Raw genomic sequence first — 19,652 nt, 5'->3', positions numbered from 1 at the left:
AGTTGCACACAGCGTATCTGGGACCCCCGAATTACTCGTGCAATGTGGTCTGAAAGGCCCGGATAGTAGGGAATGTATGCAGTGCTCACAGGGGCAAACGGCTCAGTATGGGTGTACTCCGCTCCTCTAATAATTCTGTCCAACACCCTCTGGGGGTAGCCGCATTTCTTTGAGGTCTGCCGTGACACGAATAATTTCGTTATCTCTGTTCTCGGAGGTGCTACAGTGGGACCACACCCTATCTACTAAAGCCATGACAACACTACCCTTGTGTTGGCTGGCTTGTGCCGAGGTATAATGAGTATATTGACCTTGGCACATGGGCTTTCTAAACACCTTGGTCTTGAGCCTACAACCATCCCTAATAACAAACACGTCAAGGAATGGTAGGGTTCCCTCTGCTTCCACCTCCGAAGTAAATTTAATAAAAGGGGAGAAGCTATTAAGTACATCAAGTATCTGATTCTCCCTCCCCTTTTGTATAATGGTGAATGTGTCATCAACAAATCTTTTCCATTTATGCATGGGAAATTCCAAACCCTCAAAAATTCGAACTTCCAACTCTTCCATAGCTAAGTTAGCCACTATGGCACTAATGGGGGGAACCCATGGTTGTGCCATGAATCTGCTTATACATGACATCTTGGAAAACCATGGTGGTACTGGATAAACAGAACTCCACCCTCACAAATAACATTAACACTAAGAGGAGACCTAGTACTTAACAAAACATCCTTTTCTAATGCCATTCTGACACACTAGACTCCGAATTTAATAGGGATACAAGTGAACAATGACATCAAAAAAATCATAATCTCATCTTGTCGTATAGTCTGTCCTTTTATAAAATCCACAAACTCTTTTCTATTCTTGATAACCAAGTTGGAAAGTCCTACTATGGGTGCGATCAACTTGGCTAGGTACCTTGATAGAGCATACGTGGGACTATTTACAAATGATACAATTGGCCTGAGTGGTACACTCACTTTATGTATCTTGGGGAGCCCGTAGAATCTGGGTAAGCGGTATCCAGCAGCATGTGATGACCAATATACCTCCTTGGATATCCATCCTGACTTGTGCCAACGCTGCATAAGGTTATTCACTTGTCGTTCCACACTAACCAACGGATTTCTACGGACAACTTTGTACGTAGTGGTATCTTGCAATAATTCCAAAGCTTTGTTAAAATATTGCTCCTTGTCTAAAATAACTGGGGCTCTACCCTTGTCCGCAGGTAAGACTATGATTTCATCGTCTTGTTCAAGTTCCCTCAAAGCCCTTTTTTGACTAGTACTAAGGTTGGAGAAGGCCGACTTGGCCTGTCTCGGGATAGCCGCAGTTCTAATGCGTACCTCATCAGCCTGGATCGCTGGTAACTTATAAACGGCTCTCTCGATGCCCATAGCTATTTCCGCGATGGGAGGTTTGTTGGGCATCGGAGCAAACTTGGTACCCAAGCTTAAAACCCCCTCCTGTTCCTTAGTTAGCCGCTTTCTACTGAGATTACAAATAAAATTAGTATTAACATGGTCATGTGTAATCACTGTCTCCTCTAATAATCTATTAAATTTGCTGATTTGCCTCTGTTTATACACATCTGAAACCTTAGTTGTTTTCTCCAAGACTAATTTCATTACCAATGATCGATGTGCAGGAGTTATATTATTAACACATTCTAGAGCCGAACCAATTTGTCTTCTGGTAATCCTTTATGGATTCATATAATCCTATATGAATTGTCCCAGCCTTGTAGGCCTGTTTAGAGATAAATTCCATATTATTGAAAGTTCTGTTGTTAATTTGAATTTAAAAGGGTCAGCTGAGGATATTTTTGTCTAAACTGAGAAATAACTAGTGATTCAGAAATTCTTAATTTCAAATCCGAATGTGTGATCAATACAATAGCTGCTCTGATTCTCAGATTTTGCTTTGTATCATAATGAGTTGTGCCGACCGGGTAGCCAGGTGGGTAAAGTGCCTGCCTGCCAACCCAAAGGTCACAGGTTCGATTTGCGCCTCGGGCTTGGATCAGAGTAAAATGCAAAAACTTTGGGAGTTGCATTATGGCCACAGAAGCCGATGTGGCCGTAATGCAACTCCCAAATAATGGTTCTCAGGGTACAGTTCTCTTCTGAATTCTTGTAATACTATTTTCATGTTTCAGTTCTAAAGTTTTTTTCAAACATTTTTGAACATTATTAAATCTACTTAAAAGGTTATTGATGGTTTGCAAATTTGAAGTTAACAGAACATCATCTGCAAAATGAATAAACAGTTTCAGGGTTATAAGAAACTGGTTTGAAACTGTTTTCAACTGCTGCAAAGTAAATTTTTGAGAGCAGGAATGATATTCCCATGTCCATTAATATTTGCTTGTAAGTGCTATATTTTTGGCAGAAACTAGACCTAAAGTATCTAGTTTCTGCCAAAAATGTCACTAACTTTAGAATACTGTTTTTTGATAGAGATGTATGAGCTTTGAGTGTTTCAAGAAAATCTTGGAGAGGACACAGTAAAATCTACATCTTTAATAATGTATATGAAGTGATGCTAAATGATGTACACTGGTCCAGTGTATAACATCAAGGTAAAATAATGAAATGAAATAAAATAAAATTAACCACCACCAACCTATTACCAGTGTCGTAATAGGTTGGTGGGCTTTGGTGGTGGTGGTGGTGGTGGTGGTTAATACTTTAACTGAGAGAAAATCCATAAGAGATGCTATTCTTTTAACTAGATGTGAAGAAAGATTTGCAAAGGCTGATTATTTATATGACACCACTGGTCTCACTACCATCTGGTTTTTGAAGCTCACTGAGAGAAATTTATGTATTACTAATTACAGGCGCTTAACCCTTTTTAGGAATGAATTTATAAGCTTGAAAATTCATAAAAATGAATTATTGTAATTTGTTCTTATTTTGACTTTATTATATTAGAGTGAATGATTTTTAAAGTCAAATCAGGATTTAAAAAATTTTAAAATAATCAGAAAATGTCAAAAATAGATCTACATCTATTTGGATATCAGTTTATTTTGTTCATCAACGTCTGGATCTGAATTACAGATAATTTCAGCTTTAGTAAGCCAAAATTGGACAAAAGTGGCTGACTGGCTAGTATAGTCTCCTCCTCTAATTTTAAAATATAATTTTGTGCTGAAAAATCACTTCATGTGCTGAGAGGAGGCTGTGCGAGTGAGGCTGAGCCATATGAAATTAGTGATGTCATAATTATAGATGATTGTTTATTAGAAAAACTTTTGAGCATAAAGGCAAGTAAGGCTCTCAGAGTTGATGGCATATACCTAGTAGTTTTGAGGGAGAGTGCAAGGGAGTGTATAGAACCATCGAGGTTAATTATGAAGGCATCTTTGGACTTGGGAGATTCCTTTGGATTGGAGAAGTGCCAATATATTGCCAATACATAAAAGTGGTTCTAGGAGTGAAATTGGTAACTACAGACCAGTTAGTCTGACTTCAGTGGTAAGAAAAATCTTAAAGGCAATGATTAAGAGTGCAATCCAGGGACATTTAAATAGATATGGCATTCTGAAGGACACAGTTAAGCATATAAATTATGCTTAACTAACTTAGTAGGCTATTTTGACACAGTTACTCATGAGCTGGATTAAGGGAACAATTTTGACATAGTTTATTTGCACCTTATCAAAGCATTTGACTCTCTCTCTATGAGCGCTTACTGTATAAGCTTGAACAGGTTGGGATTACTGGTAAGATTCTAAGATAGATTGCTGGGTGGCTGCAGGGCAAAAGGCAGAGGGTTGTGATTAATGGATATTTTTCAGATTGGTGTAACATCAGGAGTGGGGTCCCCAAGGATCAGTTCTTGGACCACTGTTGTTTCTCATTTTCATAAATGACATTGACCAAAGAATAGGCATGATGTTGAAATTTGCAAATGACATAAATTATTAATAAGTCAAAGATTGATGGAGTTGCTAATGATCAACCTTCATTCAGGATGACCTTGAACAGACTTCTGAGATGAGCAGAGAAGTGGCAGTTATGTTTTAATGCCACTGAATGCAAGGTGTTACACTTGGAGAATAGAAACCCACAAATAAATTATACAATTAGTAGGGTTGAATTAAAAAAGTGGAGGAAGAAAGGGATCTGGGAGTTAGAATACGGGCAGATATGAAGTTTTTTGACAGTAAACAGGCAGCCAGGAAAGTCCATTGTGTCCTATTGATGATTTATCGAACGTTATCCTGTAAACATAGGGAGGCCATAATTCCACTGTATAAGGTAATTGCAAGACCACATTTGGAATACTGTGTTCAAGTATGGAGACATCTGAAAAATGACACTGAGGTTGAAAGGAAGCTCAGTCTTTTTTCAGATGAGGTCTTTTTGCCAGTGCAGCAAAAATTTTGGCTTCCTTGTGCAGTATGGCGACTACTATTACTTTTGCAATATGTTTTATTTAGCACAACTGAACTAAAAAATAATAATAAAATAAAATTTCAAATCCAAAGAATTGATTTAGTTCCCAGTGAAACTAACTTGCCATTTACTTTGACAAGAAGACAATTTCTTAGCTTTTTGTCATCACATTCAACGAATTTCAGGGTCAGCCTTTTAATGAATTTGGCATTTTTGCTCATGGACAACATAGCAATTTTCAGATCCTGATAATTATTGTGCAATAATTGTAATTTTTTTAAAAATGATATAATTATACTTGTAACAAAAATGATAAAATTGCATTTTTTGTCATTTTATTATCTGAGTCCTTCCTACCGGCACTTTAGCTAGTAGCCAAGGGAGAGGTAACTTCAATATTAATCTTTACTTATCAGAAACACTTTTGGCAAAATATTCACGAGTAATCGTGTGTGTGTGTGTGTGTGTGCGCGCCGCGCTCCAAGTTGACAGAAATGACATTTTAGGATTAAAATGTCATTTCTGTCAACTTATTTTAATTTAATTGAGAAAAAATATATATTTATGAGAACTTTCATAAAATCACCTGCAACCCCAGTTCTTCAGTTTCTATTTTTCCCCATAAGATTCTTAAGCTTGCCAATCATGAATTTGCTATTGGTGAGAGTTTCTGGAACTCAACCCTCACAAATGCAAGGGATTATTGTATTTGCATTTGAACTTTTTAATACATAAACTAATATTCGGAATATTAAAATTTTATAGTTCATTATATTTTTAACATTATTATAATTCATTATATGGTTGAAAGTAATTTCAGTAGTTTTTTTTTTTTTTTTTTAATAGGGCGTTTTAATGGTTGGTCCACCAGGTACTGGAAAAACAATGCTGGCAAAAGCTGTGGCAACGGAATGTGGAACCACATTTTTTAATGTTTCCTCTTCCACCCTAACCTCTAAATATAGGGGAGAATCAGAAAAACTTGTAAGACTTTTATTTGAAATGGTGAGTTTCTCTTGAATATTGTTACATTTAACTTTCTTAGAATTAACTCTTCCATTCTTTCAGGTGAATTTTAAAAGCATATGTTTTTTTTCTCTTCAGCTTTTATACTATTTTGAATATTAATTATATTTAAGTATGAAAAATATATTAAAGGTTAGTTTATCATATTGAAATATATATGTGTGTGTGATCAAAAAGTTTGAGGACTGAATTAATATTTTGGAAACTATGAAGCTTATCAGTCATTAGCATTAATAGTGACATATGATTCAAGAAAGCAAGCTTATACATCATCAGCCAAAAAAAAAAAAAACAAAAAAACTTGACACCTCCCATTTCACCTATTCATTCCTTCCGGTAGTTTGTCTAAGTCTTCCTGAATTTATTTAATCTATCGACTTCCACAACGACAGATGGAAGTTTGTTCCAGCAATCAACTACTTGTTCACTAAAGACAAATTTCCGCACATCTATTCTGCAACCATCGTTCTGCGATTTGAATATATGCCACCTCAAGTGCATAATCTGAGCAAAAGTAAGAATCCCATCAGCATTGAGCTTGCTCAAACCATTCAAAGCCTTAAACACCTCAATCAGATCACCTCGCAGGTGCTTAGTCTCCATATGCCGTAATTTGCAGAACTGAAGCTTTTCTTGGTAAGAGCACACCTTTGTTTCCCTCACCAATCTCTTTGCCCTTCTCTGTATACTTGTTCCAGCAGCTCTACATCCTTCTTGAAATGAGGCCTCCAGACCTGTATGCAGTACTCAAGGTGTGGCTTGACCATTGTCTTATACAAAGGGATAATCACCTCCTTAACCCTGCTAGAAAATTCATGTATATCACTAACAAAAGCCCACGAATGCTCCTGACAGCCTGTGTGCACTGGTCAGAGAATGTCATATCTAGCTGCACAAATACCCGGTCTTTTTCATTCTCCACTATCCTGTGTGTTGTACCACACATTTGATATGTTACTTTGTGATTACTGCTACCCATATGCAATACTTTGCATTTGTCAATGTTAAACTTCAGTTGCCACTTCTTACCCCACTGCCTAACTCTTCTAGATCCTGTTGCAGTAGCATACTGTCATTAACAACCCTGCCAATCTTTGTATCATCTGTAGACTTGGATATTAAACCTGATATATCTTCATCAATATCTTTGATAAATATAGAAAACAGTGGACCCAACACCGTGCACTGGGGACTCCACTAATAACATTAGTCCACAAAGAGCAGTGTCCATTGATTACCACTTTCTGTCTTCTCCCACTCAACCATCCCTTTATCCATAACAGCAACCTGCCCTTAATGCCACACTGCTCCAGTTTGTGCTGTAGTCTTTTATGTGTGACAGTATCAAAAGCTTTCCTGAAGTCAATGTATATGATATCAAAATTATTTTTTTACATCCAGCACCTTTGTGACAACATCGTAGTATCAAGTCAAATGGTCAGACAAGGTTTACCCTTAATAAACCCATGCCATGTCCAAACTATAATTGCAGTCTAGTCTGGATGATCCTGCATTATTTCTTTAACCAGTGATTCCGTTATTTTCCCCGAAACAGAAGTTAAATTAACAGGTCTGTAATTACTCCTGTCACCCTTTGATCCTCCTTTGTGAATTAGGGATACATTAGCACTTCTCCAGTCAGTAGGGACCTCCCACTTCAGCACACTGTGATCATTGCCACCTAGTGGTTCCTTTATCTGCAGATTCTTAATGCATGAGGAATTACTACTGATAATCATATCAAGAGTATTACTCCCTCTAGTTTGCCTCCCGAACATGCTGCTGTAGAAAACAGTCATCCAATAAATCCACAAAAGTCTTGCTAGTGTGTGAGTGACCAACCCACAAATTCCAGTCAATATCTGGGAAATTAAAATCCCCCGTTATAAGACACTTTGATTTACTGGCCCACTCTGTTTCTCTCTACAGTTGTTTATTATACTCATCAGAGTTATTTGGCCTGTAACACACTCCTACTCTCAATTTTGATTTCCCTTATTACTCATATATATATATATATATATATATATATATATATATATATAGCATATATATATGTATCATATATATATAGCATATATATATGTATCATATATATATAGCATATATATATGTATCATATATATATAGCATATATATATGTATCATATATATAGCATATATATATATATGTATCATATATATATAGCATATATATATGTATCATATATATATATATATATATGAGTAATAAGGAAAGAAAGTTAATAATTGTAACAAACTGTCAATAATATTTATTGCACTTGCAGAGCAATTATGCATTACAACCATAATGTATATAAAATGTGTAAAAATAAATATTAAAGATAATAATATAGAAGGCAAGTCAGTCAAATAATACCAAGCAGGAAATTAAGAAAACGCAAAAAAAAACTTATTGCTGTTTACCCACAATCCAGATGACTTCAACTGGGGCGAACCACCCAGACTGAAGGCAATAAACGACAAGAAGTTCTCTGTTTCTGTAATGATCAATATATGCTAATATATAAAATATAAAGTAATTTGAATCTAAACTAAGCCTTCAGTCTGGGTGGTTGGCCCCAGTTGAAGTCATCTGGATTGTGGGTAAACAGCGATTATTTTTTTTTTTTTTTTGCGTTTTCTTAATTTCCTGCTTGGTATTATTTGACTGATTTGCCTTCTATATTATTATCTTTAATATTTATTTTTACACATTATATATATGTGTGTGTGTGTGTGTGTGTGTGAGGTGTGATCAAACTGGAAAAAAATTTGGCAAATTCTGAATTTTTTCCTCTTTTTAATTTATTTCGTTTTCTTTTTATTTGTAATGCACTATTTACTGTGCATTACAAACAAATAAATAGGCACTATTTTAATATAAAACGATACTTATACGCATCATCCTACACTTGTCACTACTAGTCTTATCTACTTGTCTTGTCTATTACTAGTCTTGTCTACTTGTCACTACATTTGTCATTACTAGTGTGTATAAGTATGATGAGTATATTTATCCAACTTTCCCCAATTTTTCCAGTAGGTATGATGAATTGGTTTGGCTTAACTTTTTTTTTTTTTTTTTTTTTTCATGGCTAATTCATTTTAGTGAAAATATAAAATAACAGATGACATTAGTACTCTAATGGATTTAAAAATCACTTTCTGGAAAAAATTTTGCAGAAAACTGGTTAACAAATCAACAAATAAAAGGCTGGGTCATGAGTTGAAAGCTTATCAAATCATTCAACATATTATTTTGTGAAGTGTACAGCAGTTCTGTTGTAAACTTTGGTTAGCTTATAACAGAATGTTAAGATATTTCTTTCTTGGAAAACTTGCTTATATAATGTTCATTTACTCGTCAGTATTACAAATTCAAGTTAGCAAACTTTAATAGTAGTAGAATTTCACTTTTGAATTTTATTTATATGCTTACATAAAAGTTAAAAAAGTAAAATTAATAAGAGCTGTTAAAAGCTGTATGGTGCTTTGCTTATCTAACCATATTAAAAATGAACAGAAATCCTAGTCCTTAATGTATTAACTGGTTATGACATTACATTAAGACATAAATGCAGAAATACAAGTTTTAAATATCAAACATGCATAGCATAGTTATTTATCGCTTATGAAAATTTGAAAGGTAAGTTGGGTTACCACAATTTCAGCTTGTTAATTTGGTGAGAAAGACACTGTTCCAATAACATTCCTTTGTACTTTCTGATCATGTAGATAGTAATGATGGCAACTTTAAAATTATTTGGCAACCTTAAAATTGTTAAATAAGAATTATGCTGTTTAATAATAACCTTGAAATAATAGAAATACATTTTCTTTTAGGCAAGGTTTTATGCACCCAGCACAATTTTTATAGATGAAATAGATTCTCTGTGTTCACGAAGAGGTTCAGACTCTGAACATGAAGCAAGCCGTCGAGTAAAGTCTGAACTACTTATTCAGATGGATGGTAGGTACTGATCTCGGTAAAGGATGCCCATGTGTATTAATGAGAATGTAAAATAAATTTATTTCTGCAAAGCAGAGGTAAAGTAAATAGCGAGTAAATAAACACCTTACTTCACATGTTGATGAATCTAGTTATACAGGGTGTCCATCAATTATTGGCCACGTTACAAATGATTACTAAGTACAAACTACGGCTGATATAGGAATAATGTTTGTCATTTGAAAAGAGCCATTTAAAAGTTTTATATTGCATCATATAGATGTCACTAGTGTTGATAACAGTTGCACATCACAATAACCATTAAACAGTACACAATGTATATATTGTGGTTTGCTGAGTTAAAAACTGTAGTTACAGTGCAGAGGCAGTACCATTGGGAATATGAAAGTGAGGTACCTTTAGGCAAGTCCATTAAACGATGGGTAGAACAGTTTAAGGGAACAGGCAGTTGTGCTTTTGTGAAAATTTTACACGCAGCCCAAGGAAATCTATCCATCGTGCTAACAGAGAACTAGAGATGCACCGATTGACCATTCACGAGATTCTCTGCCACCGCCTGAAACTTTATGCATAAAAAATCCAGCTTGTGCAAGCACTGAAACCGAATGATCCACTGTGTTAGAGAATGTTTGCTGTGGATATGCTCAGTTAGATTGAAAATGATGACAACTTCCCAAACAAAGTTGTCTTTAGTGATGAGTCCTCCCCCCTTCCACCTGTCTGGAAAGGTGAACCGCCACAGCTGCAGGATCTAGGGTAGCAAAAACCCCCTCGTGTCTTTAGTGAATATGAATAGGATTTCCCAAAATTGAATGTGTGGTGCACCCTTTCTCTTAACCAGGTGATTGACCCATTTTTCTTCACTGAGACTACCATAAACAGTAACAATTATTTGGACATGCTAGAGCATTTTGCCATTCCACAGATGGCAGAACATCAAACAAACGTTGTTTCAGTAGAATGGCACTGCTCCTCATTGGGCTTTGACTGTGCAATTTCTCAATGAGCATTTTCCAATTCAGTGGATTGGATGGGGAGAACCAACTCCCTGGCCCTCTTACTCACTGGATATAACCCCACTGGACTTTTCTTCTGTGGGGTTATGTGAAGGATTGGGCATATCATACACCCTTGCAAATCTGGATGAATTTGGTGCGAATCACTGATGCAATTGCTTCCACGATGCCTGAAATGCTAGAAAACACTTGGAGTGAAATTGTAAACTATTTGAACATCCCACATGCTGCAAATGATGCCCATGTGGAAACTTATCAACTTTTTGAGTTGTCCTTTCCATTGAAAAAACTGTTTGTCGATATCTCTTGTAGTTACTGTTATATAATAATTTGTAATGTGGTCAATAATTTATGAACACCCTGTATTAAAAATCTAAATAAAAGCTACAGTGTTCCCTCACTTTAGTATATTCAATTCATTACTAAACTATTTGGTTTGGCTTATAGTACTTCTGAATACATTCACTGCCACAATGTTAAAAATTAAATAAAGCTTTAATAAAATGGTTAGATTTTGATTAAAGTATTTCTCTGCATAAGAATAACAAATTGTAATCTTTTTCACAGATGACAAATTGAGTATGTAATGAGAAACATAAACAACTTTCTAGTTGTTCTTATATATTATTAGACTAAAATTCCACTACTGAAAAGCAAAATATAAGTTGCATAAAACTATAGCGTTTTGGCACCAACAAGTTCAAATTAGATTGAAACCATTTACAAGTTATACAATTTTAATATTGAATTACAAAAGTTTATAAATGCACATTAAAATTAAATTAAATCCAAATTAATTGTGCTTACTTATAATAATAATAATGAACTACAGTAAGCTCCCATTATACTACTTCTGCTTTTAACATTATTTTCCCTCTGGGTCCATGGTCAATCCTGTGAAGCGCCATGCATTTTTAATATCTATAGCACTCCCATTTAAAATACCTTTTCTGCTTATATTGGGTTTTTTTTTTTTTTTTTCTTGTAAGTCCAAAGAAGAAATAAATCTATATATAATCAGTCTTTTTCTTTATGTTCAGTTTTTGAAAAGGGATGTTAGAGACTAAGTACTAGGAATCATTTTTGGTGCAGCTTGTTTACTTCATAGAAATTGTTTCTGGTGCAGGTGACATTTGTATGTTTCGTACATATTTAAGAAAATATTTATTGTATGTAGAAATGCAACACTTTGCAACTTGATGTCTGTCCATTTCTTGCATTTGCACTCTCTGAAAAAGCATTCCAAAGTCATTTTCATTTGGTGAAATGATTAATGTTATGAATGACAGCATTATTATTATGTCAACATGCCATTTATACATTATACAATAATATATTTATAAAATGTATACATTTATTTACAATAATACATTATAATACTTAAGATATATAGTTTAATTTAATGAAATATTTTAAAAAATATGCTTTTTAATGGCATGCTAAAAAAAGGTGAAGGTACCAAAAAAAAAGCAAGCATAGTAACATTGTGTGTAGATTTTCAATTTATGTATAAACACTGCTGAAAGCATTATAATGGAAGTTTACTTTAAGTAAACACTACACCATGTTATTAAAGTGTATTTTATTGATACATTAATGGAGAAAGAAAAATAGAAATTTCAAACCAGAACAATTTGAGTTACCTAACCAATTGCTATGTTTCTGAATTTGCATTTGGAATTCTCTCATCAGGTCAAATATTGAGGTGCATGCAGGATCCACTTACAATTACAAGGTCAGATCTTTCTTGTCATCTGCAGATGCAGTGAAGTTTATAAATGGGGGAAGGGATCATATGAAAGGTCAGCATTTGCTTGCAGAAACACAACGAGAATACAGATTATGAAAGTGTAGGAAAATCAGATCTTAAAAAATGAATTCTAGAGAAACACCATACTATGTGACATAAAGCCTAGTTTACTGGTATGTTACCATAGTAAGATAAAAGCATATTTAAAACCCAGAGCAATCAACATTACTAAGCCATCTGCCTCTGTCTCCTGTTCTCATTTGGAATTTCATCATCTAGCCAAATAGTGGTGTTAATCTAAACTATGGATAATTAATTCAATAATTAAATTTCTTCATATAATGTACTTCTCACATATCAAATGTGTACTTATCCAGAAATTTTATTCTGCTCATGTATCTCCAAAGACCATAGGATATGAAACTCAGTAAATGATCTTATCTTCAAGAAGCTAGCTGGAAATTGGTTTCTCCTGCAATAAATTAGGTTAATTAGAACTTATACAAGAAATTGTGAAATGTGGTAAAGTGGCAGTAAGTCTTAAAAAAAAAAAAAAAAAAAATCTGGATATAAGTCATATGAGGAGAATGCAAATGTGATAAACAAGTGATGAGTTATAGAATGAAAGCAGACATTTCTAACTGCAAAAACTGCTGCAGGTAAGCTGACAAAGAAAATAAACAAAGTTCTATTGTTTGGATTTCTCCAGATTTCTAGAAAATGGATTTTTATAAATATTGTAAGAAAAACCAATTAGCTTAGTAAATTAATTGTACTAAGTTTAGGGTAACATGTATAGCTTCTGTTTATAATTTCAGCAAACTAAATTAGTTGAGACAGTTTGTCTCTAATAATTATTAAGATAACAATTAATAAGAAATAAGATAATAACAAATGGTAAGACTGGTTTTGGCGCATTATAGCCTTAGTTGCTAATGCGCCAATAAAATCCAAACCAAACGGTAAGGTCTGTTGAATTTAACAGGAGACTTCAAGTGTTATATTATATTAGAATATATATTCAGCTGTATTTATAAAAAAAAAAAAAAGAAGAAGAAGAAGAGAGAAACAAAAGGCACGCAAATGCCACAACCACATCCAGTTGACCCTTGAAATTCTTCAAACTGTCAGCCTCAACTACCTGCAAAGGCAACTAGTTCTAGTAATCAACAACTTGCTGGCTAAAAGAAAACTTCTCCCCCCTGTAATTTGAATTTATTCTCCCTAGTTCTGGAATTCTTTATAACAGTGAAAATTCCACCTTCATTCATTTTACTAACCCCTCTCAGAGGCCTTGTACAAAGTAAAGTGTTCATTGTCTAACGGCCCAAGGGGTTTCCCCCATCTCCGTGTTGTGTACTCTGTTTGTGAAACACAGAACACTGTGAAGGCCAGAGATTTTAAAAAGTGTAAGGTACATGTTTATGTTGTGTCATGTTGTGTTGTTCCTCTGACCTTTTAGCCGTTGGGCCCCTAGTGGGACCCCCCCATTGCCCACACTTAACCCCCGAGGAGGCAGGTCAGGCATAGAGGGATCGCATATTAGAAGTAATTACTCTGGCAGGCCCTGCCACCTAATTTCCTAAGATTTCAGTGGCAAGGGCCTAAAAAAAAAAAAAAAAAAATTATAATAATAATAAAAAAAAAAATAAATAAATTTTTTTATTTTTTTTTCTTGTACAGTGGGATGTGGGATTATGACCTCCCTATCTCTACGGGATAATGTTTGATAAATCATTAATAGGATGCCACAGGCTTTCCTGGCCGCCTGTTTACACTGCACAGAAACTTGACATTTTCCCTTATTGTAACTCCCAGATCCTTTTCTTCCTCTACTGGTTTTAATTCAACCCCACCAAGTGTATAATTTATTTTGAGATTGCTATTCCCCAAGAGTAAGACCTTGTATTTTGTTTCATTAAAACATAGCTGCCACTTTTATGACCATTCTTGAAGCCTGTTCAAGTCACTCTGAAGGAATGCTGCTTGGCTCTGATCATTAATGACTCTCCAATCTTTGCGTCGTCTTGAAATTTTGACATCATGCCCTTTATCCCTTCATTGATGTAATTTATGAAAAAAAAAACAACAGTGGTCCAAGAGCTGATCTTTGGAAGACCCTACTTCTGACATTACACCAATCTGAAGAATATCCATTGATCACAACCTTCTGCCCTGCTGCCATCCTGCAATGTATCTTAGAATCTTTCTAGTAATCCTAACATGTTTCAGCTTTTACAATAACCTCTCGTGAGGGACAGTATTGTAACTCCCAGATCCCTTTCTTCCTTTACTGGTTTTAATTCAACCCTCCAAATGTATAATTTATTTTGAGATTGCTGTGCTAAAATCCAAATAAATTACATTAAAATTGTTCCCCACATCCAACTGTGTCAAAATAGCTTACTAGGTTAGTAATCTTTCCCTTAACAAAACCATGATGTTAGTTTTCCCTTAACAAAACCTTGATGTTAGTTTTTCCTTACCAAAACCATGTTGTGTGTCCTTCAGAATGCTATTTCTTTCTAAATGTCCCTGGATTGCTCTCTTAATCATTGCCTCGGAAATTTTCCCTATCACTGAAGTCAGACTAACTGGTCTTTAGTAACTGACTTCCCTCTTAGAACTACCTTTATGTATTGGTGATACATGGGCATGTCTTTAATCCAAAGGAATCTCTTCCGAGTTCAGTGATGCCCTCATAATCAACCTGAATGGTTCAATACTTGCTCTCTCTCTGGTCACCGCCCATAAAATTATTGGATATATTGCCTTCAATTCCAGGAGCTTTATTTGTCTTTTAGTTCAAAAGATTTTCTAATAAACAGTCATCTGTAATTTTGAAATTACTGATTTCATATGGCTCGGCCTCTTCTCACCATAAATTGTTATTCATCAGTAAAGATGGATGCAAAGTACCTATTCAGTTCATCAGCAATATCAGCTGAGTTTTCTGAGACTTTCCCACATCCAGTACACAAAAATCAGATCTGATTTGTTTTACTCTTTGTATTCACATTCACAAACAATTCCTCCTCCCTAATCTTATCTGTGGTACTATTACAGATAAACTTGTAGCTGTTTCAGGCTGTACTTCAGTATAGCAAAGGTATTAAAAGAGAAGGTAGCATATTTATTAGTAATAAGTTGTCGTAGTTATCTCATTAATTTTGCTCAAAATGGGGCTGCATACCTTCCTGTGAAAGTGGATGATGATTTGTTGTTCATTTACTGTTATCTAGAATGAAGTGCTTAAAAGGAAAGTTAAGCATATTAACTAAAACTGTTTAAATAAATTTAAACAGTTTCAGTTAATACATTACTGAAGTAAAAGATTTTGATGCATGTATGTACATGTTGGCTCTCTTTGGGTAAGTGTTCAAGTAGACTTATAGAATAGGGACAATCTGTAACAAATCTACTTAAAGAATTGTTTAAAAAAACTATAAAGTACTTTTCATAGTTAGCAAATTGAAAAGTACAACAAGCAATCAGTAGTGAGTGTACTGACTCATGTCCAAATCCATTCATAATCCAAAGAAGTTTTGAGACACGACAAATTAATAAACTTACTAAACAAATTAATAAATTTCCTAAAAAAAAGTATTTCTGAACTGCAAACTTCTGGTGAAAGTAATCCTAAACAGGGTCTGACAAGCTGAAAACTAGGCATGTTATCCTCAGTCATGAGGAAAGTGTGTTTTTGTTTCTCTCTTCTGTCTTGAATAAAGAAAATTGCATATTGCATAAATGTTTTGCCATTTGAAAATCTCAACATAAGTCTTCAATCCAGCATACCTCACATTCATTTACCGAGATCATTACTCTTTCATGTGTTGAGGGATGTGATGTGTAAATTTGTTATACCAACAGTTTTTAAATCTTCTGCTTCCATTTTGTAAGTAATTATTAAACCAGGTAGAACCTTGTGACCTGACTTAATCATAAGCATATTTACTGTGAAGGTCATGGAGAAGTACTTTGTTGCTGTATGTGTCTACAAGGTGTGCTATTTCCCACTGAAAAGTGTTCTTACAAATACCAAGATAGCACAACTTTCATCAATGCATTCATGCATCATTTTCAAATTTAAAATTTTTTGTAGACAGGTTTTCGGTACAGTCAGTCCTCGTATAGCATGATAGTTGTGTTCCTAGAAACCCTTGTGCAATGCAAAATTGTGCAATATAAATAACAGGTCCTATGCGAAAAATAGGGTTAGGTGCCGACCACCCAAGATTGAACACACATTTGTAACCAAAACATTACCAAACACAATAAATAATCATAATAAAATACGTAATAATAAAATACTAACATATTTTATTACGACTATTACGTAATAAAATATTGCTAATGCTTTTGCTTCTATCATAAGCAAACTTGTTCTTTCTTTGATCTTCTATCCAAACAGATGACAGCCGTTTCATCTCTTCCAATTCTTTGTGTCTTGATCTAATGGATTTTGTTAGACTTTGAGTTGTTCCTGCTTTGAAAGTTTTTATTTTCCCTGCATTCTTTCTAATTCTAGGCATTGCCTCATTAAGGCATGTAGCACATGCAATATCACATGGTCTTTCATTTCGCTCAAAGTGTTTCACAATTTCATATTTTGTCTCTATTGACAGAGGCGGACTGGCCATAAGCCTTACTGGGGAACCCCTGTGGGCCAGAGGCCGGAAGACAATGGAGGCCGATGTGATTTTGGCCGTAAATGTTAGTATGAGGCCCCTACAAAATTTCCCAGTTAAGAATTTTTGACCCAGTCCCGCCCCTGTCTATTGATATTACTTTTCACTTTCTCTCTGAATCTGTAGTGCCTTCACTAGGATGCTTCCTTTTCACACCTTTTAAGTATTTTACTCATTTTTAGGGAATAATGCACAATTACAAAACGAGGAGGCAAGCTTGATACACATGAACAAAGCTGCGCACTTGTAGTAACCGAATAAACAACACTCTAAAGGCAGAGACACTATTAACACCTCACTAGATCACATTTTACTAAAGCGCATTTCTGGAGGTCACTACCATAAAACAATAAAAACAATTTCCAGTTGCATTTCTGCTAGTGGAATCTGTTACAAACGGGTACTAAACTCGATCTAATTGCATTTGCAACAATACCGATAGTTAGAATTGTGTGGGTTTTTACGTTATTATGGTGAAATGTGTTTCCCCTTCACTGATATAAAAAACATGAATACATTTTCAGAATCTTCTCTTCATTGCTATCGTGTTCCGTTCAGTTGGGGCGATTCCGCATTCAGCTGCCATTTCTTGTAAACACAAAGGCGAATCATGCATAACGAATTTGGTTCATGTTATATACGATATCGTTCCCCTATTTATAAATCGTGTATGATCGAGTTTGTGTAATGTAAACATGTCTTATACGAGGACTGACTGTACTACTCAATATCATTGAAGATAAAAGTAAAGCAGTGGATGTTTTGTGCTATTACTTCTGTAAGTTTCAGTGTGATAATGTACTAGATGCAATTATGAAAGAACAAATTGATGTACAATGATCCTCGGTTAAGGAACTGAAAATTGCACGAGGAAGTTGAAGTGCAGTTGGTCTCCTCTTTCTTTTTTGATATAATGTTGATTTTAATTTTAAAAACTTTTGCTTCTGTACTCTTTTCAAGAAGTATCTTAAGGAACCAAATCTAAACAACAAGGCACCTGGCAATCCATGCTGTTAATAACAATGAAGACGCAGATGAAAATATAGTTTTTTTTTTTTTTTTCATTCAAACAGATATATCCTCTTAGTTACAAATGATGACCATGGGTGACACCAACATTTAAAGCCCATTATCTCCGTGGACCATGCAATAACTGATCACAGACAGAAGGCAAGGACCAGCCATCAGTTCAAGAATTCTGGTTGGGATACAATATTAAGAAGTCCATAGACAACATTATAGTATCATGGGAGGAAGTTGCTCGGGCTACAACAAATGGTATGTGGGAATGCATGGCTGGAGTGCAACTGAAATTCAGTTAAAGATTATGGAGTTGGAAAATGAGATAGTCTCCAGTGAAGCAGACATGAGTAACATGAAGGTGCTGAGCTGACAGCAAGGATCTGATTGAGTTTGAGCAATAAAGGGTAAGAGTGTAGAAAGAAGAGGAAATATAGCCAGTATACTACAAAACTCTATATAAACTTCTATTTTTAACTTCTTAAAACATGAATAATGATATGACTAATACACTATATAAATATATCTTAAATAATATATTAAATTTACATAATTACATAAACGTATATTAAGCAATTTATGTTCATGTACATAATATCTCTGTATGTATTTTTATTGCTGTCATGTTTTGATATTGATTTGTTTAATTTGTGTTTTAATTAAGTAAAGCTTAAATTAAGTACAAATCCAAAAATTTTTAACCCTGGAATGCATTTTCCCTTAATAACGTATGAATCTACATGTGAGTGAAAATGTTTGATTTATGAGGACTGGTACAAAAGTAAGGCCTAATTTTTTGCTATCAAATGTGGTGCCGTAGATCATTTTGCATGCCATTGAGTGGTCTCTAGTTTCACCATACTGAATGGTGCTGTGATCTTTCTCATGAGTGCAGCACACAGATAGTTCAAAATGGTGGATGTTGAAGATATATGTATCAAGCAAAGAGAGGTGATTGAGTTTCTTACCAAGGAAGAAGTGACACCTATCGAAATCCATGTGCATCACAAAAATGTTTATGGTGACAATACTGTAGATGTGAGTACAGTTAGATGTTGGGTAAGACATTTTAAGGGTGGGGAAAGTGACATTACTGACAAGCCCCAAAGCAGCCAGTCAGTAACGTCATTGACAACAAGCGCCAGATCGACATGCTGATCAAAGAGGACTGCTGCATCACAACACATGAATTGTGCGAACACTTCATAGGAAACCTGCTGTGATAATCATAATAAAGGAACTAGTCTATAACAAGGTTTGTGCCCAGAAAGTCATCTATACAGAACTTCACCAGCACTATGAGAGCGAAGGAGAGGTTTTTCTTTCACGCATAGTCACAGCTGACGAAACCTTGGTCCACCATTATGACCCTGAAATGAAGAGACAGTCAATGGAGTGACACCATCAAAATTCACCATAACAGAAGTTCAAAAGGCAGCCTTCTGTTGGCAAAATCATGGCCTCGAGTGGTTTTAGGACAAAGATGGGGTCTTGCTTTTGGACTTGTAGCATGGAACCACAATCAACTCAGATCGATATGTGGAAATGTTGAAAAAGTTGAAAGCCTTCCATAGAGTTCGACCGGACAAAAACCTTCATGAGGTTCTTCTCCATGGCAACACGCAACCCCACACCAGTCTGCACACGATGGAGGCCATTGCAAAACTGGAAGAGAAATTGTTACATCTAAAAGTACACAAGGTAGAAGTTATGGAAGCTACCCAGTTTTATTAAAAGCAGCAGCAAAAGAAGTGATCAAAC

General features: G+C 35.0%; 1 protein-coding gene across 1 annotated transcript in view; it reads left to right on the top strand.

Annotated features, from left to right (window-relative positions):
* LOC150083658 (katanin p60 ATPase-containing subunit A-like 1) overlaps positions 1 to 19,652 on the top strand; it is a 115,550-nt gene that overhangs the window by 59,367 nt on the left and 36,531 nt on the right. Inside the window, exons 6-7 of the mRNA XM_090377426.1 lie at positions 5,262 to 5,420; positions 9,288 to 9,414. Coding sequence (XP_090233552.1) covers positions 5,262 to 5,420; positions 9,288 to 9,414 — 286 coding nt within the window. The remainder of the gene's footprint in view (positions 1 to 5,261; positions 5,421 to 9,287; positions 9,415 to 19,652) is intronic.

This window comes from Mastigoproctus giganteus, chromosome 7 (assembly GCF_048544385.1).
Source record: "Mastigoproctus giganteus isolate SK-2022 chromosome 7, ASM4854438v1, whole genome shotgun sequence".
In the NCBI taxonomy this organism is placed as follows: domain Eukaryota; kingdom Metazoa; phylum Arthropoda; class Arachnida; order Uropygi; family Thelyphonidae; genus Mastigoproctus; species Mastigoproctus giganteus.
This window is presented reverse-complemented; position numbering and strand designations above follow the sequence as displayed.